Genomic DNA, 25536 nt, shown 5'->3' on the forward strand with positions numbered 1-25536 from the left:
GACTCCACTAACCCAGAAATATTACCTCGGGTTAAGAACTTTGCTTCAGGATGAGAACAGAAATTGTGCTCTGGTGGCGCGGCAGCAGCGGGAGGCCCCATTAGCTAAAGTGGTGCTTCAGGTTAAGAACAGTTTCAGGTTAAGAACAGACCTCCGGAACAAGTTAAGTACCGTATTTTTTGCACCATAACACTCACTTTTTTCCTCCTAGAAAGTAAGGGGAAATGTCTGTGCGTGTTATGGAGCGAATGCCTGCGGGTGGCGGGGGGGGGGGGATCTGCTGCAGTCGCGAGCAGAGGATCCATGGTTCCCCTTCCTTCCCTCCTCCATGGTTACAAAGCATGGATCCACATGGATCCTCAGGATTTTTGCATTGGGCTACTCCAAACTCACTGTCAGATCACATGTCTGTGGCCACAGCATGAACCACAAAAATCATATATCCACTATTTCGTTTAGAATATTTTTTTTTCTTGTTTTCCTCCTCTAAGAACTACGTGCGTGTTATGGTCTGGTGCGTGTTATAGAGTGAAAAATAGGTACTTAACCCAAGGTACCACTGTACTGACTTGCAAGTTGCTGGTTGCTGAGATACTTGCAAATAATGATGCACTACGTGGATTCTTATCGTCATCTGATGTTGAATTTAACAACTTATGTGGAAGTGTTCTGGGGATAACTTGAAATAGTAAGCCTTGCCTGTTAAAAGTAAATACTTAGTGGACGGATTAGTTTTTCAATGGTAATGTGGCAAAATAGTTTCATCAAACTTAGTCAGACATATAATTTATGTACCTAGATTTGATGTAATCAGTCCCGGGGAGACACCTTGGAGGGGCTGCTTAGATCAGGGCAAGGGGTAGGAGAAGCCTATTGATCTAGGATTGGGAAAGCTGCATGGAGCTGCAACAATAATCTAAGAGCTCTGGGAGCTAAAATGCAGACGAGGAATCTGATCCTGGGGTCCCAGTGGGTTGTCATCCCAATGCCCCATTTCAGTCACACACCCACTTTTGACTCCAAGGCAGCCCCTGCCTGCCATGCCTCCTGTACCACTGGAACCTTTGCCTCCCACAGCCTCTGCCTCTCTGCCCACCAAGGCAGTATTTGATTCCCATTCTGGCTCTGAGGCAGTACTGTCAGGATCCTGTCACATAGGACACAAAGATTCCAGCACCAGTGTGAATAGACAGCTCATGTTCAGCCCACCAGAAAGAGTGCCTGCCTGCTTGCTTGCTTAATCTAAAGACACATTCCACTCACTATGCAGAAGCTGTGCTTGCCCTATGCTTTTATAATAGGAGCCCAGGGGCATGTCAGCTGTTGGATCAACGTTTCAGCTTGCTAACCTTGCTGTGCACCTGCTGTGCTGGTGACCCATGCTTTGCTTATGTACCATACTGATTTGAACAATGTTTTTTTAATTAAAAAACAAAATCTGTGTCCAAGTACTTTGTCCAGTGCAAGCTATGACACTGGGTTTTAAAATACTTATTGATTTTATATTTATTTTAAAGTGATTGTTTTATGTATATTTCTTTTTAGTTGGTTTGTTGGTTTTAATTGTGCTCTATCTACAATTTTATTTGTGCAATTTTATTTTTTGAATAAGGGATTAATAAATTTTATGAATAAGATGTTGACTATGAACTCTTAATTTGTAAGTGTAACATTACAGTCTTTCAAATAAAAAGAGTAGTACATAAAGGTCTGAAATCATTATCTTAACTTGTGACGCTTGCTGAATTTTCTGTACAGTAGTGAGTTTCTGTGCGCTGCTCTGGTTTGCCAGTTATGCTGGCCACATGACCCGGAAGCTGTCTGTGGACAAACACCGGCTCCCTCGGCCAATAGAACTAGATGAGCGCACAACCCCAGAGTCGTCCGTGACTGGACCTAATGGTCAGGGGTACCTTTACCTTTAGTGAGTTTGAGGTTAGACTAAATGGGGTTTTGGGATTCCCTCCAATTCTGTGGCAATATAGCTATAAGATGGGATTCTGTAGAAAAAGAGACTGCTAAAAAGGTCAAACAAGTTTCTTTATTAAGGAAATAACTTAGCTCTGTAAAGCATCTGCTTTGTTACATAACCTAGGACAATGTGTTGTGGCAAACTAATAAGTGGAGATACTTCCCAACAGTTTACATAGGACTTCCGGTGAACTATGTCCTAACCTCGCTCCCAGTTTCATATATGGGCCAAAGGCACTTGGGAAAAGGTTAAAATAACTGAAACAACAGCCTTATCTGCAGAGCATTGGAATATCAGTTATCTGAAGGTTGTTGGCTCAAATGCAGGAAACTGTGAAACGTAGAAGGGTACACAAATGTTGCACATGAGAATAACTTTGACTTACCAGCCTTAGCTGAAACATCTTTTCATCACACAATTTAAGAGTGAGCTCACTTTCTGTAAAGGAAGAGTGTAAATAAATTATGAAAGCCATAGGAGTGTGAGGTGATTGGTGCGGAGACAGCAAGTATTTAACAGAAGTACAAGCCTCAGCCTCACATTTACAGTGAGTTTCTGTTCAGAGCGTGAGTGGAGACTCTGAGAAGTCCTTTGATATGGTATCCCCAACTCCTCTGGAACTTCCATCCTCAGGAGTTCTCTATGATTCCTTCACTACTTGCATTTAGGGCAGTCAAAACTTTTCTTTTCTATCAGGTTTTTGAGCCATCCTAGATATCTGGGCTGCTGTGAGTTTTGTTGTTGTGTTCATATTGTTTTTACTGATTTTAATGTGTACCACTATGATCTCTTGAGGGCAGAGAGGACATAAATTACTTTAAATAGAAAAAAATTATATAGCGACAAGCAGCAGTGTGAACACTAGCTCTGTAAGGCTGTGTCTGTAGAGTGAGAGAGATGAGGCTCTTTGTAGTGTGCCAGAGTCTAAACAGATGTTCTCCAGTGAGGGAAGTGAGGATAATCTCAGCATAGGAGCAAACATATTTCATACGAATGAGAATGATGCTCAACTGTATGAGCTGAAATTGAAGCGGCATGAATGGTGAGTCTGAGTGTCACTGCAAAGGAATATACTGGAGCGAGGTCAAAGAGTGGCAAATGGGTAAGCAGGTGTAAGGAAAAAGGGTGCCTCAACAAGTGCAATGTGAATTTGAAGCTGTGTAGAAGTGAACTTCACAGTAAGAGTTCCATGAACCTAAATGAGTGTTTTGGAGTATGAGCACCAGTATTTCATGAGGCTAGGAAGATGAGCTTTTGAGAGGTGAAAAGTGTTTTAACAGAGGCATTGGTTCCCGTGGCCAGCCCACCCATTAGGCCAGGTGAGCTGACCACCTCAGGAGGCAGTATCCAGCCTCCAAAGTATGCATTGCCTGCAGCCACAGTGACAGCAGCAGATGCAGCACACTCTTTGGAGTCTGGATCGGCAACCACCTTGGCAGCCCCCCTCCCCTTGCTGCCTCTGCAGCAGCCTCTTGAGGAATAGGAGGCACTGCTGATCTCCTCCCACCCCTAGGGAGGAAATAGTGAGGGCTGCCCTCTGTGGTCTCCTGAGCTCTGCACCCACCCACTTCAACCATCAGGTAAGGTTGATTTGACACCCCCTGCCCATTTCTGCTGTGGATCTTCACTCCTGCCTTGTTATCAATGTAGATCTGCATTCCCTCCCCCTTTGTTTCTGATGTAGGTCTTCACTCACCCCTTCCTCCCTGGCAGGTTGGGGGCACCATGTTGTTATTTGGCCTCAGGTGCCAAAAAGCTTTGGGCAGGCCCTGTTGGTTGGTTCCCTGCTTCTATACACATTTTGTGTCAACACACGCATGATGGTCCAGTGAGTTCCAAAAATCCCCACCTCAGCAAAACCTATTTACCAGAGGAGAAAGTGGTGCGGGTATAAAAAACCAAAGTCAAAAGCGGTCTGGTGGGTGCAGTGTCCAGTTTTGGACTTTTTTTTAAAACCTAAAGTCCAAGTCTGACTCTACCTCACAGGATTGTTTTGGGAATAAAAAGGTGAGGCTACATAGACCATCCCAAGCTCTGAAGAAGGCGAAGGCAGAATGAAAACGTAATACAGAAGCTGCCTTCAACTGAAGAGAGTGTGCTGGCGAGGAGTTATGGTCCCCCTCCAAGTGAAATGGGGGGACATAAAAGTGTTCCAGAGCCTGGATAAAAATATGGAAGAAGTGCTGAGGAGAAAGCATTTCGAGAGAGGGAGGGCTAAGTGAGAACTATGAGCCGTGCAAGACTGAGGAGAAACCACCAAGTGCTGGGCCTTAGGCCTCGATTACGCCTGGCTGCCTTTGCCTGCCTAACAGTGCGAACTACGCTGACAGCAAGAAAAGAACGAAGAGCGAGGCTCGAGCCAGATAAACCGTTGGGCGCTTTCAAAAAACCCCTCACAAAACCCCACCTCAGAGGGTGGCGCGTTAAAGCCCCGCCCCTTTTTCGGCACGAGGCACAGCCGATTGCATCACAGACCGGCGGGCGCGCGGGCGGGGTAAGACAGACCCGCGCGAGATCTCCCTCCCCACCCCCACCCCCGCCATCACATTGTACAGGAAGTACTGCTGGAGCCACTTCCGGGGCGGCTGGAGTGACGGGACGACGTCCCGTCCTCTGAGTCCTCGGTCCTGAGAGGGTTTCCTTCTGGTGCCTCGGTTTCAAAAGCCGCCGCGATCCGTTTCTTTATTTTTTAAAAAAATAAAAAAGGCCCGAGAAGGCGGCAAATGGGCTTCTTGAAAGGCGCCGTTGTTTTGGGTTCGCGCTGGGCCTTCCCGAGGGCGCCCGTCGTTCCTGGACGGAGCTGGGAGACGAGCAGCACGTGGCTGGGATGAGTAGGTGAGTGGGGGTCCCGTGGCGGGCATGTGGGAAGGGGAGAGAGGGTGCGAGAAATGGCGGGGGGGGGGCAGGTCGTCTGTGTCTGTGTGTCTGTTGCGGGTGGGGGGCTGCCTTTGTGCCCAGGTGAGAGTGGGTGGCGGTGAGGGTTGAGCAGCGGAGGAGGACGAGGAAGAAGAAGAAGGAGCCGACCTGCAGGAGGAGGAGGAGAAGAAGGAGCCCACCTGGATCAGGCGAAGGGCTCATCGAATCCAGGATCCAGCTTGTAGCAGCGGCCGTCCAGATTTCTCCTTAAAAAACGGCAGGCAAGGCGGGAAGGTGACGGACTCTCCCTCTTTCTCATGCTCTTAGTACTCCAGGTATACTGCGCCTGAACATGGAGGTTTGATCGAGCCCTTATGAATCAGGAGCCCTTGTTGGGCATGCCCAGCACGAATTTATCAGATCAATTAAAAGAGAAGAACAACACTTGATTTGTGTGGTTTTTAAAAAAAGTAAATTTACTGTAGATGAGTGACGACTTTAAAAGGAAATTAAACAGATTTACCAACGGTGTAAACATGATTCCAGGAATATATATGTATAAATATATATAGTGAATGTATGTTAAGTATTGATAATATTTGGCTAGACTTCTATTTACTTGTTGGTATGTGGAATGTGTGTTGCAACATTTGAGATTGTTCTAGTATTTATATCATTGTAGTATTTAAGTGCAGTATTGATGTCATTGAACAATTCTTGTATATTCTGTATAATTTGCTTTAAAAAAGTGTAAGAGGGGCATTTTGCATTCCCTCCCCATGCCTTTTCCATCCATTGAAATGTATTGCTTTATACTGTATGTTATCACAATATGAAATAAAAGAAAAGTTATAAGTGATCACAGCATAAATTTTGTTCCCCTCCATATGACAAATGTAATGAAAAGTAAAACAGGATTAATCAGAACCTGTAAATAAAACCTGGTAGTCAGCCTTTCAAACAGTGGAATTATGAAGTCCAAGTAAGCCATTAATTTGCCATGGTTTACTATTTCTCATTTCCAGGCTTTTCATGAAGGAGTAGAATGCTTGACAGGGCCCAAGCCTTGACACAAAATGGGAAAGAGAGGTGCTGTGCAAATTTTGTTCTTCAAAGCATCCAATTCTTCTCTATCCGGTGTGTAGAAGGAGTGCAGAATTGAAAGCTTGCAGCCTGAGTCCAATTGCCATCTTCACTGGTGATACAACTCAGGCTAGGTCCCATAAGAGGGAGGAACAATATCTGTTCTACTTCCTATGCCTGCTTGAGGTGTGTGGCAGCTAGAAGAAGAAGCTCGATCTGTGGTTATCACAGAGGTAGTGCAGTCAGCTGCAGCTGCTCTATACTGAGCCCCAAACAGCATGGAGACCTGTGAGTGGGGACTCAGCTTGGAGTTCGTCAACCTGTTTAAACCTCTTTGGTAAGGCAAATTGTGCAGTGAAAGATGGAAACCCCTTTGGTAAAAAGATGGGTGGGAAGGAATGTGTCTTGAAAAGTGAGGATTGGTGAAGAGGTTTATGCCTGGAGTAGTGAGGCAAGGATGGTGGTATAGTAGGCACTGTTTGAATCCTAAAAACTGGAATAACTACTCAGGCTTCCTTTATTTAATGACATATGGTGGGGGTAGAGAATGGGCTGTTAGATTTCTTTTGGTAGCTGGTAGAAATGGGGTTGTGGTTGGGTGGTGCTTTTTTTAGTGCTATCAAATAACAAAGTCTTTCATTTTTACAGTACTGATACATAATTTCTTAGGCAAGCAGTGTGTCTAGACCAGGTATAGGGAAACACGACCCTCCAGATGTTTTGGGACTAGAACTCCCATCATTCCTAGCTAACAGGACTAGTAGTCAGGGATGATGGGAGTTGTAGTTCCAAAACATCTGGAGGGCCAAGTTTGCTTATGCCTGGTCTAGATAGGTGTGCTCGGAAATGCGCACCCCCACCCCAAATGTACTTTGAATCCATGGTTTGAGAACTGTTAATCTGCCTCTGGAATGAAGGTGTTCATGTGCAGCTAGATAAGTGGTAGGTGGAATGTAGTTTTGTGTGGTCTACCTTTTCATCTTCCTAGCCTCTCTGTATTCCAACAATGTGTTAAGTGCATTCTCCAGATCTTTTTAACAGTTAAGGCAGTAAGTAATTTATCTAATGTGGTGCTAACAATGCACTCTTCCTTAAAAACATAAGCAGGTTATTAGATCAGATCTAGATCTACGTAGCCCAACATCCCTTGCAAAAATCCCAGCAAACTGCAGGCTATAGGTTATCAAAAACTGACCTGTCATCCACCAGTAGATTACAGTTCTCACACCTCTCTAGATACTGAGAAATGAGGCACTGAGAGAGAGAGGAAGAAGGAAATATTAAGGTATGTGGCAACTAGAATTGGAGGGAGAAAAGCAGATATATCTGGCTGGGTGCATGCTTCTGAAATTTTTAAGTGGCCTATGGTTTAGGAGAGGCTTTATAGTTGAGATCAGTATTTGTGTGGCCTCCAAATAGTCAATGAGCTTTAAGTTATAGTACAGTTGAGACATTTGGAGGTCAGAACTAGAGAAGCATGCTTTTGCTGGGATCTGAGCCAGTATGGGAAGGTGGGGGATGGGGAGGGTCAGTCAAAGTCACTGCATAATTGTTCCTTGACCCTTGACTGTGGAGTAAATGTTTAATATGCTTGGTAGCACAACTTTGTCTTTTATTGTGTAGAAAGATGAACTTTGCAATTCAATTAATTACTGTTTTTATTGCTGTTATTAAAGATTGCAGAAGTGTCTAGAAGCTTTTGGAAGCTGTGTGGGAAAAGTTATTTATTTATAGGTAGGATAAGCTGGGGTACAATGTCTAGAAAGCCTTCATGAATTGCAAAATCTAATTGCTTTTTCAGATCTCCATAGTGAATTTGTGCTTTTAAAAACCTCTAAGCTTGCCATCTGGTACTGATTATTGCTCTTTCGGAGCATGATCTTCTGGCAGGACAAATAATTTTGCTGACATAATAAATAAGAATCTGAATATAATTTGTGACTCAAATATGAGATGGAGAGAGAAGGCTTATTTTAAATATACAGTGGTACCTCAAGTTACAAACACCTCAGGTTACAAATGCTTCAGGTAACAAACTCTGCTAACCTGGAAGAGTTACCTTGATTTGAGAACTTTGCCCCAGGATGAGAACGGAAATCGTGTGACGGCGGCACAACGGCAGCAAGAGGCCCCATTAGCGCAAGCACGCCTCTAGTTAAGAACAGTTTCAGGTTAAGAACGGACCTCTGGAACGAATTAAGTTCGTAACTAGAGGTACCACTGTACCAGCACCTTTCCAACTTCCTCAGTTTGAACAACCAGTGGAAACCAGCTTGGGGATTTAAACACCAGATCCTAGGTATGTTAAACTAATTTTTGACTTGGAGATTATCTACAAACTTATTAAAGATTCCCCCAGAGAATCCAGGGAATTGTAGCATTATCAGGATGCTGAGAATTGTCTGCTAGAGATCTCTAGCACCCCTTGCACAACTACTACCCAATGACGATAGAGAAGTGAGGTCTTTCGCTTCATAGGGAACTTTTTTCAGCCCAAGCACCACATTCCTTTCTGGGCAGCCTTTGCGGGGGCGATACTCTAGTGCAGTGTTTCTCACATTGTACCCCCAGCTGTTGTTGGACTACAATTTCCATCATCCCTAGTTAGCAGGACCAGTGGTCAGGGGTGATGCGTGTTGTAGTCCAACAACAGCTGAGGACACAAGTTTGAGAAACACTGTCCTAGTGGTAGGTGGAGCCAGAGACAAAAGTGGCCAGAGTAATGAATCTCAACCTACTAACCTACCTTGATATGGTAGGCTAGTTTCTCTACCCATGCACATACCCCTTTCTATCCTCCATTCAGAAAATCAAAAAGCATTGTCAGAGGTCACAGACACATTCCAGCCCAGCAAACACTTAAGGAAGCAACAGCCTTGAGAGGGGGTGTGGCTAGGGAGAGTTAGAGGGTCAGGTAGGAGCCTGGACCAGTGTTAGAAACTGACATAGGAAAACTAGGAGCCATGTGGCTCCTGGGACTTGGGTTGTGGACACCAAAGCAACATGTTTAGGTGTCATTTTGTTTCCTGCCACGCTATCCCACAGACCATCTGATTTGCCCAGCAGTGTAGCAGCAGAATTTTTTTTAAAATTGCCGGCGAATCAGGTGTTCTGCAGGGTAGCGTGGCAGCAAATGACACACATCTTTTGCTGCCGTGGTACCCAGCAGACCAGCTGACTGCAGCCAGGCAGGTGGAGATGTTAGGTGTCAAAGGTGGTGCCCAGACATCTCCATCCAGTCGCAAAAGGCCTCCATCCAGTCGCAAAATGCATCTGGCTCCCGGCTCATTTCAGAAGTGTGTTGCATGTGTTTCCATATCTAGTTGGTTTTCAAGGAAAAAATGGATGAGCAGGTGTTAGGATTTTAAAAAATATAGCCTATCCCATGTCTGATTGATTGCAGTTATAGCCTACCTTTTCCTCCAAGGAGCTCAAGGTAACATAGCATATGGTTCACTTCCCCCCTGTTTTGATTCACAACCCTGGGAGAGGTAAGTTAAGCTGAGAGACTGTGACTGGTCCCATGTCATCCTGTGAGCTTCATAGCCAAGCAGGGATTTTGCTGGGAATCTCAGGTGAGATACCCACACAGTTGAAGTTGCTTCCAGTACCAGTCATCACACAGAAGCAGAGAAAGGTTCAGATGGTTTACTGTTGCAGAAAATAAGGCTCCGTAAAACAGTTATGGACGTAGATATAGGCAGCTTGTAGGCTTTTGCAGATACAAATACATACGGATCCATGCAAGTATCTCTGTTGCTCTAAATAAGTCCAGCAATTCAGGACGTAATACTGGACAACCGACTGGCTTACCCACTTACAGCTAGACACCACTGAGCTGATATGCGTTAATCACAGATATTGTTGGGGCACTGGGCCATTACCATAGCGATTAGAGCATGGTGCTGATAATTAATGCCAAGGTTGCAGGTTCGATCCCCGTATGGGGCTGCTTCATATACCAGCATTGCATGGGGTTGGACTACATGATCCTCTGAGTCCCTTCCAACTCTGTAGTTCTATGATTATATGATCCATGGGGTGATTTACGCTCCTGACGTATAGTAACCTCTTCTTATGCCCAGTTACTCCAGCAGAACCGTGGTCTTCCAGTCCTAGTCCAACCCTCTGACCACTATACCACACTGGCTGTACAGTTAGAGATGGGGATTAGGTGATTCGGTGATCCCCCCTCTGCCTTATCAAAGGAGTAGTAAACCTCAGTCTGTGTTGTACCACTGCTGCAGGAGGAGGAATTACTTGACTTACTGTTCCTCCATATGGAATTATCTTCATGTAGGAACACTGGATATCAAGGAGGCTATAACCTTTGTTTATGCAGAGAGAGGCACTCGGTTATTTCCATACCTGCACCCTGAAGTTGTGCAGCCCAGAGTACGATGCTGTTCTTAAAAATTGCAAGATGCCCAGCTCTCCATTTTGTCCACCAACTCACACAAATCCTATGCTGTACTAGCTCCCCACAAAGTGTTCAGTATTTGTGCAAATTCCTTTTGCTTCTGTGGGCATTTGGGATTCATACTGACATCCCTGGTCTGGGTGTGGCCTACATTTCCCCCCTGTCCAGCTGATCCTGCCAGGGCAGAATGTGCCTTTGAAGCTTCTTTCAGTTAATTCTGGGCTGCTGTGCTTGCATGCAAAATGCCTTGAGTCTGTGTTAAAGCATGGTAAGGTATGAAATGGAGGGTTTTCTGCGATGTACATCCCAGCTCAATAAAGAGCTTAAGGGATTTCTTTTCACTGAATTATTGGGGGCTGGCGTCACACAGAGGGTTGAGCTGGAGCAGCTTTGCCACTTGGCTGCTCACCTAGGCAAGTAGCAGTTGCACCTGGGTAATCCATCCAATTGTAGCCACCTTCATCCTCAGCAGTGCTGAAAGACAGCATTAAATTGCAATGTGCATGGGGTTAATCGGCTTTGTGATTGAAGGTCTTTGTTTTCTGCACTCTCGGAGATAAGAACGCAGAGAGGAACTCTTGTGGCTGCCATGCTGTTTGCCCTAGGGGAGAGAGAAGAAACAGGGCTGTCTGTTCCACTTCCTCATACCGTGTTTGTGTGCATGTGTAGACACGGGAGAAAGAACCCCTGCTAAAGTAGTGGGCTAGAGACAGAAGAATGGAGGCATGCAGAATGATTCCAACAGTTTGCAATAGCACAGAGATGTTGTTGGTGAGCTTCAGATGGTGAGAGGGACAGTAGGGCATGACGACCACAAAATTACTGCATGCTGCATACTTTTTGCCCTGTCCAATTTGCTGAGTCATTCCGAAGATAACCTGAGATAAGAATTCTAATGCACATTCCCCCTATGTAGAAGTGCTATGGAAGTGATGATGTTTCAAAATCTTTTTCATCAGAAACGAATAGGAGACAGGCCTAAATGCAATTTAGTAACCGAGTTTGAGGATCTCCTTTTCCAAAACCATACACTATTCCCTGCACTGTGTTGATCTGCTTCTTGGCTTGTAGAGGTTTTAACAACCATATGGATGGGTATGGGCCGTGCCTGTGCTATAGCACCAGCATTTTTAAAATTTATATTAAAAAACAATAGAAAAACAAGTATATTATTCCCATTGTTATTTGATGGACAACTCTGCTTCTGTAATCCAGTTGCTCTATCCAGAATCAAAACTCTGAGTTTTGTAAATAATCAAATACCATACTACTTTCCCCCCCTCAAGCCTGCACACTGAACGGCTCTGTTCAAAATGAAGCAGGGTGATGGTGGTGTTAAGAGTTTTATCCCACCCCTTTTGCAAGTAGCTCGGAGGCTCTTGCTTATCTGCTGCCAGCTAGCATCATCCTGCCCCCTTTTGAAAAGCTGATTGTATAAGCAGCATGTGCAGTCGAGAAGCCTCACCCCTTTCTGTAGCTGTGCAGATAATAGCTGTCAACTAGGACTGGATGTGAAAGCTCATGTTGGGTGGGGTTTCTTGCAAGTCTGGACAGCAATCAAGGAGATTGGGCGCAAGAAATGTGCCAGTACATTAGAGCCCACTTGTGACCCATGCATAATATAGGCAGTTGCCTGTGGCATCTGAAAGCTTGAAGCCAATTTCATGTTTGTAACTAAACCCCATGCAACTCAAGGGCTGAATAATCCTATATAAGATTGTGCCGTAAGCCTTCATAAAATAATGACCGCAGACTGAACAATGGGCACTAATTCATTGTACTGTTGTAGTTGAGCACTTCAACTTGTAAGCTGCCTGTAAATATAACAGCTGTAATTTTTTGTGATTATGCCCTTTGTGGTTTCAAATTCAGATTCCTTTTGAATCAGATACTCTTTTGAAGGTAGGATGCTTAAACATTTTTCAGGCTAGAAGAAACAGCTTATTGAGCTGCCTTTCCATTAACATTATTTTTTTGGGGGGGGGTTGCATTTCCTCCCTGTAAATCGTTGTGATTTCTTGCATAGTGAAGCACAGTAGTAATTTGGTGAAGGGAAAAGGTTTGAGCACCATTATCCATGTTCTAGGAGGCTTTACTGGACTTCCGTAAAAATAATAATGATGATTATGATAATAATATACATACTCAGACGCTGTTTGAGTCAAGAATGGAAGATGCTTGTTTAGTTTATAAATACAGTAGTTTATTACTGATTTTAATTTTTGAATGTTTTAAATAGTTGTTTGTAACAGTTTTTGCTGATAATTTAACTGGTTTTTGTTTTTTGGTAAACTGCTTTGAGGTTTTAACAATCATATGTATATATTTTATTAGATAGATACCGTACTTTTCCGTGTATAAGAAGACCCCCCCACTTTTTAGCATAATTTTTAAAGAAAAAAACCTAGTCTTATACACGGAAAAGTATGGTAGATAGATAGAGCAGACCGGCAGCATTAAAATGGCTACCTTAGAAAGCACTGCTCCTGCAATCATGTTGCAGCTGACTTATGACAGGCCCTATCGTTGTTTTACAGGTGAGCAGCACAATGACTGAAAATTCATCTGGGAATATGCAGGGGGGCATCACCCCCATGCAGCAGATGCTGGCATCTGGAACTGGGGCCCTCTTCACCTCTCTTTTTGGTAGGTACCCTGCATTTATTCTGCATTTTTTCCTGGGCCAGTTCGAGTGACATGGATGCATACCAAAAATGTGCGGTGACTAGAAGGCGTGGTTTGCACTTTGGTATGCGGCTTCAACTAGCCTGGCTCATTTTCCTTCCTGTGTATGCCTCATGTTTTGCTGCCCCATTGCTGCTGGCCACCTTGTCTATGCTCTGGCATTGTGAAAATGTGGATGTGCATTGAAAAATAAGGAACTGGACCTGTGGAGAAGTAGTTGCATAACTGGTTCGCCACTTGTGCAAACTGGGCCTGTTTACTGTCAACCAACACCATGGCCGTGTGGTTGGGATGCTATAAAGTAGCCTTTTGCCATTAATTGTTTGATTGGGATGCACCAAGGAGAGCACTGCTTCTCTTGTGCCCAGTCATAGTATCTTAGATTGAACAATTTGGGCCCTGTCCACATGTGATGTTCATCACTCAAGTACTGCGCCAATAGCTGGTGACTGTTATGTAGTTTCACTTTGCCTCTGCCACAATACTTCCCATTAGAGGCAATGTACATGTTCATTAGCAAGTCAGATGGTGCACCTGTGAACCAGTCCTTAGTCCAGCTTTTCTCAAACTTCTGGTAGTTGAAACGCACTTTCATCTGAATAAAAGGTGAAGGCACACATCACTCTTGCATCCAAAAATCTTTACCTGGAGGTGGAAGAATCTCCTCTCAGGGAGGGGGAAATACAGTGGTACCTCGGGTTACAGACGCTTCAGGTTACAGACTCCACTAACCCAGAAATAGTATCTCGGGTTAAGAACTTTGCTTCAGGATGAGAACAGAAATTGCACGGCGGCAGCGGGAGGCCCCATTAGCTAAAGTGGTGCTTCAGGTTAAGAACAGTTTCTTAACCCGAGGTACCACTGTATTTCCAGCACAGCTGCCGCACCTGTGCTCTTTTGCCAGGCTCCAGGGCGGTTCCCTTGAGAGTGTGTTCCTTTCAAGTTCAAGCAGTACATTGCCATTCCTTCCTTCAGGTAAACATAATCCAAGAGTACAGCAGCATACCAGTTCGCCAGGTTCACCCAGGTGCATTGCCACATCTTCTAAAAATACTTTGCAGGTATAGGGGTAGCATAGTGTTTGATATCTTTCTTTCCCCTTCCCTCATTCACAAAAGTAGATGCACCCATTCATAAGGTGAGTGGGGAGCAAAAGGAAGGAAATTTTAACCTCACATTGTGTTATATTCAGAAAGCATCTTTAGTGATCTTCCCAGTGGCTGCTCTGCACCTATCCAAACCCGTTTCTCTCTGATCCTCTAGCTCTGGGATACTGGGCATATGTCTGTTCTGTAAAATGTGCTGTATTATTGTTATTATTATTATTATTATTATTATTATTATTATTATTAAATTTCCCAGCCACTCTGCATATTAATAATAATAATAATAATAATAATAATAATAGTAATAAACTTTTATTTGTATCCTGCCCTCTCCGGCCGAGACTTGGCTCAGGGCAGCTAACATCAAATATAATATATAACCTTGGTATGAAATCAAACAATAATTAAATTACCGGTACCTCCTAAAAACAAGTCAGGATCAAATCTTAAAACATTCTAAAAACATTAAGCATTAAAAAACTCTTGATATAATCAGTCCCTTTTGTGTTGTGCTTTCAGTCACACCCTTGGATGTGGTGAAGATCAGATTGCAGGCTCAGAGGACACCTTTTTCTAAAGGTAAGCAATTCTTCCTTTTTGGACTGGAAGCCATTAGGGAGGAACCTTCCATCTCTTGGATGCCATTGGCCTTGGACAGCTGCCTTAAGTTTCAAAACTGCTTTGACATACATAAAAGCTCTGTGGGCTTGGAGCCAACCTTAAAGTTCAAGAAAAGCCCTTGGTGCAGAGCTTTCTAGAACTACTTCAGAATGCAACCGGAGAGTGGGGGCTTCCATGTTTAAATGCTGTCCCTCAACCCAGAAGAATCCCTTGTACACAAATAGCCTTTTCCCCGCTGAGCTGGTTTTCCAGAATGAGGGAGTTTTTGATTGGGGGCAGCATTCAAACCTGCAACTTTCCCCACCTATGTTCCTGGAGGACTCTACTGTTTTTCCCGTATGATGAAAATTCACCCTTAAAGGAAGTGCACTGCTAGGGCTTAATTGTGAGTGGCTCTGGACTGGACTGTAGCATGCTTTGTAGTGTGTCATGCTGAGTGGTTTGATAACCACGGCCTCTTGAGTCATTTTGCTTAGCCCATAACTGTCTTGTGCCCGTAGGTTAGTGGGACTTGACAAAATTGTTTAACCCTCCCAATGAACATTAAGCCATCCATCTCTTTCCATCTTCGATGTCTTACCTTGGAGCAGTGCCCCATATCTGTTGGAAGCCCTCCTCAGGTTACCAGAAAACCTGTGGCTTTCTAAATATTCTTGGACTCTGACTCTCATCAGCCTCCACCAGCATCGCCAGCAATCAAGGATGATGGGAGTTGTAGTCCAACAACATCAGAAAGGCCACAGGATTTCCCAACGTTGCCCCAAGCCATTTGGGTCTAGAAAATTATGGGTAAAAAAAAAATAGCCAGGTGCATGGGGGAAATTACAATCTGTATTGCAGACTGTATTGCACAATCTTTTTGCAGCCAGAGTCCCCAGACAGCTACTTCTTATCCGCTGCCTCAACTAAGGGTCCTCATGTCCCTTCAGCTGTTCTTCCTCTCTCACCTCTCTCTAAGTATTTCCATGTTATGTCTTTTTCAGTGTTTTCAGTACAGTGTATGCCCTGGAGCATTCAGCAGCCCAAATGTGAGTATATCAGATGCTTTCCCCTATAAGCTGCCATTCTCTTTGGATGCAGCTCTGACCCTTTTACTATTTCCATGAGCATCTGGTTGGCTACTGTGAGAGCCATGTGGGGCTAGATGGGCCTTTGGCCTGATCTAGCAGCGCTCCTCTTTGCATACTGTTCATGCTCCCAAAGGAGAGTGCTGGGAGCTTGTTCTTCCTTCCCCTGCCTTCCAGCTCTCGGGGGAGAATGATCCTATCCCTCCTTCACCAAAGACGCTGGTGTTCATCTATCTTCGTTGTATTCCTGGCACAGAGCATTCAGAAGAACGTGTGAGGGCTGAAATTGTGCTGGGATGCCCGTGTCGGCTTCTTCTCAAATATCCCCATGCGCACCTCACCTGGCCCTTCCTCTCTTGATGCGTTAATGTCCGCAGATCTCCTCTGCCAAGAAAAGTAGAATTAGTTGTGGTAGCCCTTCATAACATGCCATCACTGTCTTGGTTGAAACCAGGACCTCAGAATAATAAGGTATCGCAGAGACGGGATGCAGGGAGAATGACTTGAGGTGCTCACCGATTTTATTTCCCTGTCTTGTTATGTCCTACAAAGTAAGTTACTTCATCTTCCCCATGTTTCACCAATTTGTCCATCCTTGTTCAGAGGCATTGGATGGGTGAGCATGGCCTAATTTGTCCCTTTTGGTGCTGCTGATCTAAGTATTTCTGCCTTGGGCCTGCTTCATATCATTATAGTGTGTGATATTTGTATGAATACTTCATCGTAGATGCTGGTGCAAGTCTGCAGCTTCTTGAGTTCAAAGCAACGTTGTGACTTTTGTGAGCTCAGCACATATAGTGTGCATTGTGGCCCTTCAGATTGCAGGGGAAGACCTGCATATTTGAACGTTCCCTCACAAATAGAAAGTTAGTGCTTTCTCCTCACAGATAGAAAGTCACCACATCAGGGGTAAGGGCTTTACCCTAACCACCTCCCTAAAGTACCATCTTTCAAGCTCAGCCAGTCATTAAATGTTGACATGCTCCTTTTACTGCCAGTGGTCCACCATTGCTTGGCTTTGGGACTGCCACAGCCAGAAATGCCCTCTCTGGCTCATAAAATGATACCATCGCATTCTCCTGTTTAGTACCTCTTCCATGTGGAAAGGCTGCAGCTTCCCCTCTCCTCTGAGCTCTCTCTGGAGTTGAGATGCGTGTAATTGGGCCCTTGTGTATTCTGCACATTGTTCCCCTCTGCCCAGCTACGAATTCTCTTATCAGAAATAATAATAGTGTCTTTAGATATGTTTTAATTTTACACAATTCATTCTGCTTCCACAAAATCTTCAGTTTTGAACCTCTTTTCTTGTGCTTTTTTTGTTGTTGCTAACAAACGATTTGAAAAGTCCTTTCCATTTTTCTTTGCAGCCATGCAAGCTAGAATGCCTGTTTATTTTTAGCAAAAACTGAGCATCGTTGCATGCTGAATTGAACATTGGGTAGCACAGAATATATCTGGCACTGCATGTTGCATTGGTGGGTAGAAAGCTGTTCCCACCTTCTATTTTTAACTGTTGCGAGCATTTTGTCTCCTCTGTGTGCATCTCCTTCTTTTCCTTCCCGTGTCCCATAACTTTTGTGTCTCTTTGCTTTAACCCCTTTAATTTATGTCTGGTTGAAGGGAGTAGCTGTGTGTTGGGGCTGGTGGCCCTGATGTTGCCTTCTGGGGAGCAGGTGATGGCTTCATGGGTAGACAACCCCAATGTAGCATGTCCAGAATATTTCAGCTTTATGAGGACACAGTTCTGTCTTCATGAAAACAGCCTATTTATCTTCTTCTGCAACCTGCTCTTGGGTCTATTGCATCTGCTATGACTTAAGTCTGAAAACATCTAACTTTTCAATGCCTTAGAAGGACAATAGATGTTTTATACAGCACCCAATTAACTTGCACATTCATTACTGCAGGGATTCCGTGATTATTGATACCAATACCTTTTTAAAAAACCACTGACCTGTCCTTCATGACCAAAAGCTGAGACTGGAACCAGAAAACTCCCTCTGATAATTAGATCTTGGGACAAACAAGGTCTAGTTGTCTTTTATCACATCCTGCTAGATTTTCACACTAGGGAAACATCTGAGACATGGATAACTTTGGTTTTGCTACAGAAATTCCCAAAGCTGGGAGGAATTTTCAGCAGGATCCAAACATGAAGAAAACTGCTCTTTACTATTATTTATTTATTATTTTATGTTCTGAATGCAAATGCATCCAGAAACGCTAAACTGCATTTAAAAATGAAACGTTTGCTATTTATATAGCCACCCCGTGTGACAGTTCATAAAGCAAAAACAACACCATTGGAAATACAATATGAAACTCTAATAATTGTAACTATTTTTTTAAATTAAAAAATGAGCATTACTGCTGCAGGATTCAGCATGAGCCTGAGATTGACAGGCACGTGTGTTCAGGAGCAGGTGACAAATTAGAAATGAGGGAGCAGTTAAGAACCTGTTTTCTGGTGATACAACAGCCCCCACCCTCCTCTGAGCACTGTTCCTTCTTGTCCCCCTGTCCTCCGCAGGGAAATGCTTCCTTTACTGCAATGGCCTCATGGACCACCTATATGTGTGTCAGAATGGAAACAGCTGCACAGCCTGGTATAAGACGCCTACTCGCTTCACGGGCACTTTGGTAAGGTTCTGCGTGGTGAACGGCTGGACCATCTCCCACTGGAAGGCCTTATAGTTTGAGTTGGCTATATAACCTGGGTGGAGTGGGTGGCTGAAAATGTGGCAAAGACATAGATTAGGTTGCTATCCCCCACCCCTGTTAAATATATATAAAAGGCCTCTAGATAAATTGCTTTAGGGACTCGTAAGGGTATGGCTGGGGTTGACCTGAGGCGTGGCTGTCTACACCCTCCTAAGGTGATGTGAAGTAGGGAACTGGAGGGACGTAGGTGTGCTGCTCCCTCCCATCAGCCAGGATAGCTCAGTTAGGTAGAGCACGGTGCTGATAACACCAAGGTTGCAGGTTCAATCCCCATATGTGACAGCCACATATTCCTGCATTGCAGGGGGTCGGACAAGATGGTCCACAGGGCCCCTTCCAACTGTGATTCTGTGATCTGTAGCCAAGGTTTGTTCTTTGTTCTGGGGTAAAACCAAATCCCGTGTAGTTCCAGGAGCATATGCATGTGCAGGTGCCCATGCGACCCTGTGGGAGATGAGGAAGGAGAAGCTTCTTCTATGCAGGGCAGTTTGGAGCAATGAAGGGGTGGGTTGGGAAAGGGTTAAGCACCCCTTTGTGCTGCCCCCTCACCCGCCCCAACAGCTGCTTCCCTGCTAAAGCTGGGTTTTTTCCTTGTAAGAACCAGGCCTCTTGGGAGCTCATTACAGGGGTTTTTGTATGACTTCTAGTTCAGCGGTGTGGCTCAGCTCCAGGGTTTTATTCCAACCAACTGCTCTCTCCTTCACTGTCCGCCTTTGCCTCTTGTTTTTTCCAGGACGCTTTTGTGAAGATAATACGCTATGAGGGCATCCGATCCTTATGGAGTGGCCTTCCACCCACCCTGTGAGTGTGGACATAAGTTACATGCAATTAAATTTAAATCCCAAGGTGCACAATTTCGGGAAGTAACACACATACTGTCGTTTTAAAACAGCGGGTGAGGAACCTTTTCGGCCTGGCAGGCCAGATCTTCATCTGTCCCCACCCCCATAGGCTGACTGTGACAGCTTAGTGGGACCACCCACTTGTCACTCACATGATGTCAGATGATTGACACATGGGCTGACCTTCCCCACCTGTCCAAGTCCCTTGTGCAGCACTTCCCAAGTGTCCACAGTCTGCCCAGTGTTTGGGAACAGCAGCACAGTTTACTAACCCTTCCTTTAAAAGCACTATTAACATTTTATCATTTTTATTGCAATGTATGATTCCCATCAGTTTGCTGCCCTAGCAGATCCTGTTCTGCCTTTGGAGCGTTCCACATCCCCAAAAACATTGAATTAGGGAATAACTTCAAGAAGGAAGCCTGGTGATCACACTTGGTTGTCTGGTCTGCTAGTGTGTGTCTGCACACGTCTGCTTGAACATGCGGCATGGGCATGTACTCCCAAGAAAGCCATCTTTGGGCAATTACATGATTTAGAAGCAACAAACACAGTTTTACAGCATATAAAGTAACCCAGTGAAAGGTGTGGAAGCTTCCTGCCAAGGTAAAGAAGTGAGAAGGGAGATCTCCAGTCTCTCGTTTCTTTGCTGCTTTCTTTCAGCACTGCTCAATGAATTGTGAATTCTTATCTACATGATCAGAATTATTGATGGGCTTATGGGCAATGTCAGATTTGCAGCGCATTGGCATTGGAAGTAGTTGGGTTCTACACGGGCATGCACACTGTACTTTATGGGACCATGGCACTTAATACCCACAACTTTTTAACAGGGTGATGGCTGTCCCTGCCACTGTGATCTACTTCACTAGCTACGATCAACTACGCGATTTATTGCGTGCCAGGTTGGACAGCCAAGCACGGTACATCCCACTAGTGGCTGGAGCTGTTGCCAGATGTGAGTATCACCTCTCCTGTGTTTGTATATTTGCAGGAGCAGCCTGCCTTTCTGCTTTTAATTAAATGCACATATTGTAAACCACTAGCTTTTCAGAATGCAGACGTCGTCCGCCCCCCGTATAGGCACGCTGCTAGGAAACAAACAAATAATTCAATTTGAACCTGGAAATTGTGAGAGAGAGTTGGAGAGTCCTCGTTGCTTGCAAGGAAACCATCTCCAAAGCCAGAAGACGACATCAGTGAGGGCAGAGGAAGCCCCAAAGAGACTGGAAGCACAGCCAGGCTTTGTTTAAGCTGCTCAGGCTCCCTGCCTAACAGCAGATAGCATGTGGTGCTGCGGCGTTGGCGTCTTCTCCTCCCAGCCTCCAGCCATGTCCAGAGCTTCAGTTCTAATTGTGGATATTTTTGGATAAATTATTTTTGGATTGGAGAGAGAGGGTGTTTAAATGGTGTTTAGAGAGTGTTCCCCACTTACACGATTCTCACGCGAATGTGTGTGGGGCCCCAGAACATAACCTACACATAAGGGGTGGGGGACACCTGTACTTATTATTTCCCTAGTGTTTGTAGATGCCAATCTCCATTTTTGGAAGACTTTATGTTTAGAAAAGGGGTCTTCTGGAGAATATGGATGTATGGAAGCATTTTAGAGGTTTGGATTACATGTGCCATATAAATGCTCAAGACAGGAAGTGGACGTGGTGCCTTCCATATGTTTTGGACTACTTCTCCCAGCATTCCTGACCATTGGCCATTCTGGCTGAGGCTGTTAGGAATTGTAGTTCAATAAGATCTGGAGTGAACAACATTGGCTGTCCCAAAATACATAAAGATCCTAGCTGCTGTGCGTCTAAAGTACACAGGTCTGGAAGGGTAGACATATGTCTTGTTTTGAGTCAAGAGAGGAAAAAGGGCTGCCTTACCACTGGATGGATGGAAATATATCAGGAGGGAAACCATTACTGTTAGCTTGTATGAAGGATATTTTGCTGAACGAGCTTCAGAAGTAGGAGCGTGGGAGGGAGGGAGCGAGATGGAGAGAGAGAGACTGACAGTTCCTGCAGGATACTGGGACAGGGGAACTGAAGTTCAGGTGAGCACCATCCTTCCACCACCACCCCTTCTCAAAAAATAGACAACGTTGAGAGATGGTAATATGACGGCAGGTTACAGGAGTGGGTGTGTAGGATGTAAAACAAGGATAGATGCCACAGTTATGCCTTCCTTAGAAACCTCCCTGAGCCATTCTTTGCCTTTTTTGTTCACCACCAGCACCACAAATGAACAATTATTCAGGGCAGATCTCTGCCAACTCTTCTTTCTCTCCCCACCCCCTCAAAAACCTATTTTTGACAGCCAGAATTGCAGACTCTGTGTTCAGATATAAGCTAGCTTTTGGATCCTAGATCTGAATGACTAGGAACAGGGTTGAAAAATCATATTCCTACCCTACTTATTGCTACCTTGTCAGATCTTACTGACCAGGGGGAAGCTGGAATACTGAGCTAGATGGCATTTCTGTGAAACCTACTACTTCAGTTCGCACATTTTCCGACGCACAGGCACCTAAAGGCTTCCTCAGTTTACATGCCACTGGCATTGTAATCGATGACTGCCAGTCAGCTCTTCTGCATGCACGTGTCTTCCATTTGGTCTTTGCAGTGGAGGAACTGGGAACTGCCTTGATTAAACTGGGGCTTGATTTCATGTGCCGCTCTGACCTCTCTTCCCTAGTGGGTGCAGTGACAGTGATCAGCCCCTTGGAACTCATCCGAACAAAGATGCAATCCCGACAGCTGAGCTACCGGGAACTGCGTGTCTGCATCCAGTCTGCTGTGGCCCAGGACGGATGGTTCTCTCTCTGGAGGGGCTGGGGGCCCACAGTTCTGCGGGACGTTCCCTTCTCAGGTATGGAAGCGACACAGGGAAGGGAGCAGAGGGCAGTAACAAGAGGGTTTGGAAGACGTTGCATACAGAAATTTGGGAGGAGCTAGGCATGTTTTGTTTTCTGAGCAAAGGTTATGCAAGGCGGCTGCTTTCAAGATACCAAAAAAATGAGACTGTTCTCACCCCTCAAAAGGGTTCAGCTTCAACTTATTGTTGAGTACAATGTCTTAAGGACAGCAGTGCATCGTTACTTTATATTACCCATGAAAGTTGTAGAATCTCCACCAATGTGGGTTTTTTTTAAAAAAAGGGATTGGACAAACACCTGTCCTTTGCTCAGGATATCCTGTTATTGTAGGGGGTGGAGAAATACAGTCCATTCCCACTTGGAGATAGACACACTAGATGGTGTGTGGGTCTCTTTTGCCTTTGGCATGTCTGAGTGAATCCAGAATCCTGATAAGAGTTTTAACACCCCTGTTTTGTGGAACTGCCCTGCTATTATGAAGGTTGGCATATGAATAAATAAACTGAACAAATAAATATTACTGTTAGATCTGGGCAAAGGGTCACACACAGGGATTCTGGACAGAGCGGGGGAGAGCTGCAGCTCTAACAAGCAAGCACACCTTCCCCCCACTACCAAAAAGGAAGCATATTCAGCTTTCTGCGGCCTGCAGTTCCCCTTCCTCCTTTGACAATCTGTCTCTTCCTCTTTCCCCCCCACAGCTCTGTACTGGTATAACTATGAACTGGTGAAGGACTGGTTGTGCACCCGATTCTGTCTTACCGAGGCCACCTTCATGGTCAGCTTTGCAGCTGGTGCCATTTCTGGCACGGTGAGTGCCGGCGCTTGACCGTTCTTTCCAGTGGCCTTGAGAGAGATGTGAGGCAGAGCAGCCTGCTGAGCAATCTTCTCTTTAACTGTGACTTTGGGAGCCTCTTAACCAGTCCCCTTTCTGCAGCCAGGAAGGCTGTAAAGATGGTGGCCTTCTTTCTTTATTTCTTCCGTGTTGGTCAGCAGAAGTGAATGTTAGCATGCTGCTTATTGTTAAGCATATGCTTTCTTAGCTCAGTGATGGGAGCGAATGGTGTATTTGCAGCATTTGTAAAATGTAGCTAATGTGACAGATTTTAATGATGCACCTCTGGAGTAGGGAACATTCCTCAATCTGGTCATGAATAATGTTCTGAAGGCTGTATTCCAGTGGTGGGTGGAGCCAGGAGGAAAACTGGGTGGAGCCATGGGTGTGAACTTTCTGGTTAGCTCCGTTGGTTGGAGGATGGTGCTGATAACACCAAGGTCACAGGTTTGATCCCCATATGGGTACATATTCCTGCATTGCAGAGGGTTGGACGAGATGATCCATGGGGTCCCTTCCAGCTCTACAATTCTATAATTCTATTCCTGATGCACACATAGGACCTTTACCATTACTTATCGCAAACCATTTTTTCTTCTCCGTGTGCATTCTCAACAGTAGATTCTTCATCAGTGAAGGAGGGTACCTAAAATGGATTTTATCTTCTCCCATTCACTCCAAGGGGGCCGTGCATTTATGCAGATTCAGAAAACTTCGTCCCCTTTGGGTGTTGGAGGCACTGCCAATTCCATTCCTACCTGCTCTAAGACGGGGTGCTTTTCTTCAGAGCTCCTCCCTGTTTCAGTACAACAGCTCTTTCCCTCCCCTCTGTTTCCCACCTCTTTTCTTTGCAAACATTTAGGCAACTAAAGTGGTAAAGGAGGCCCTAACTTTCCCACCCCAGTAGACAAAAGAAAGCGCTTTGCCTCAAGCCAAGGGAAGAATCTTGCTAGTAGTGATGGCTAATAGATGGCCCTTCCTATTCCCCAGGTGGCTGCTATCCTCACGCTGCCCTTTGACGTGGTGAAGACCCAGCGACAAATTCAGCTGGGAGACATGGAGACACTCCAAGGTGAGGCGCAGGAAGCTACCTGGGGCTGCTATCATTAAGCCTGGCTAACTTTTTGTTATGGCTGCTGCAAGTGAAAAGAGAAGGAATAAAAATGTGAACTACATAATGTCATATACTTTGTCTCCCTGCTCAGTTGCTACTCCCAGATCCTCCTCCACCTGGCTGCTTATGCAGAAGATTCGAGCAGAATCTGGCACCCGAGGACTCTTTGCAGGTGACTTACATTGCCGTTTACTGCTTGCCATTCTCTGTGCTGTGCGACAGCACCTCTATAGAATAGTATTATTATTATTATTATTATTATTATTATTATTATTATTATTACTTGCCCTTCACCAAGTCCCAATAATAAGTAGAGGATGAGATTTGTAGCTATAAGACTATGGTTGAAATCTCTCAACTAAAACCCCCCCTAGAAAGTTGGGCATTCTGTTCCACCTCAGCCTCATTTTCCAGTAGCTCCACTGCACTTTAAAAGATTACCCCTACTTTGAACACACAGCGATGTGTTGCATGTGAGTCTCATGCGGTCAAGACAGTGGTATGTGTGCCAAATTCAGAAGCTGGCCAAGCACTTGCACACTCTTTCCTCGCCTTATTAGAGCAGGCAGCAAACCGTGCACCATGGAGATGGGATAAATTATTTAACGTAGGCAGTCCTGCTCCCTTTCCTTCTTCCCAGCCTGTCTGACAGGTTTGTTTTATTCTTCTCTCCTTCCCCCTGCCAAAATGGCCCACAGGTTTCCTGCCTCGGGTGATCAAGGTGGCCCCCGCCTGCGCCATCATGATCAGCACATACGAATTTGGCAAGGCCTTCTTCCAGAAAATGAACCAGGAACGGCAGCTTAACAATGTATGAAGGCCATGGAAAGATCCTCCATTTTTCAGACGGACCAAAGCCACATTGGTGGCAGGGAGAAGGGACATATTTCAGAAGAGTGAAAGAGGAAAAACAAAGTTTGTGAACTCGTGGTCTGAGTAAGGTGGATCCAGTCGTGGTCACTGTCAGTTAAGGGTTGAGAAGACCATACCTAGGAAACATTTTGTTCCCTTTTCTTGTAGGACGTGTCTCCTGTCAGACAAATCCCAGGTGCCTTCCAGCTCGCTTCCACCCTCCTCCTCCTTTCCCTTTTGCTGGGGAGCAGTTCAGTGATTTGAATCTCTTAGCTGCTGCACTCCTTGCCCCCTGCCTCCCAACCCTAGAGCCATTGTTACATTTTGCTGTTGGGATGCTGTCATGTTTGGACCTTTTTACGCCTTTCATTTGAAGAGCAGAATGTTCTCTTTAGCCTTGCCCAGAATCGAGAGAATCTCTAGCTACAACTGGCTGCCTGTTAGGTCCCAAACAGAACGTGACTTTACTTTAAACCAGAAAGGGACG

General features: G+C 45.0%; 2 protein-coding genes across 3 annotated transcripts in view; one reads left to right on the top strand and one right to left on the bottom strand.

Moving 5' to 3' along the window:
• The window catches only part of MAPT (microtubule associated protein tau), an 81591-nt gene extending 77262 nt beyond the window's left edge, over nt 1-4329 (bottom strand). Inside the window, exons 1-2 of the mRNA XM_080978628.1 lie at nt 3669-4329; nt 2358-2410 (exon numbers count right to left, since the gene is read on the bottom strand). The gene's annotated coding sequence lies outside the window, so the exon portion shown is untranslated. The remainder of the gene's footprint in view (nt 1-2357; nt 2411-3668) is intronic.
• Nucleotides 4330-4516: 187 nt separating this feature from the next.
• SLC25A39 (solute carrier family 25 member 39) lies at nt 4517-25126 on the top strand. 2 transcript variants are annotated; one of them, XM_080978638.1, is made up of 12 exons: nt 4519-4807; nt 12869-12977; nt 14642-14701; nt 15727-15771; nt 18341-18450; nt 19265-19332; nt 20207-20331; nt 22068-22241; nt 22950-23059; nt 24074-24155; nt 24289-24369; nt 24896-25126. In XM_080978638.1, exons 2-12 carry the CDS (start codon nt 12881-12883, stop codon nt 25012-25014), a joined length of 1071 nt encoding a protein of 356 aa, XP_080834764.1. In that variant the 5' UTR covers nt 4519-4807; nt 12869-12880; the 3' UTR covers nt 25015-25126. The 2 variants fall into 2 exon arrangements, with proteins under 2 accessions (XP_080834765.1, XP_080834764.1); XM_080978639.1 differs by lacking the exon at nt 15727-15771 and having other exon boundaries at nt 4517-4807.
• Nucleotides 25127-25536: the final 410 nt, after the last annotated feature.

The sequence above is a fragment of the Podarcis pityusensis genome (genome assembly GCF_964106645.2).
Source record: "Podarcis pityusensis genome assembly, chromosome: 13".
In the NCBI taxonomy this organism is placed as follows: domain Eukaryota; kingdom Metazoa; phylum Chordata; class Lepidosauria; order Squamata; family Lacertidae; genus Podarcis; species Podarcis pityusensis.

Coding starts and splice junctions, on each gene's coding strand:
- SLC25A39 (XM_080978638.1), top strand. CDS start 12,881: ATGACTGAAAATTCATCTGGGAATATGCAGGGGGGCATCACCCCCATG. Junction 22,242..22,949: donor GCGGGACGTTCCCTTCTCAG/GTATGGAAGCGA, acceptor TCCCCCCCACAG/CTCTGTACTGGTATAACTAT. Junction 24,370..24,895: donor CACCCGAGGACTCTTTGCAG/GTGACTTACATT, acceptor AATGGCCCACAG/GTTTCCTGCCTCGGGTGATC.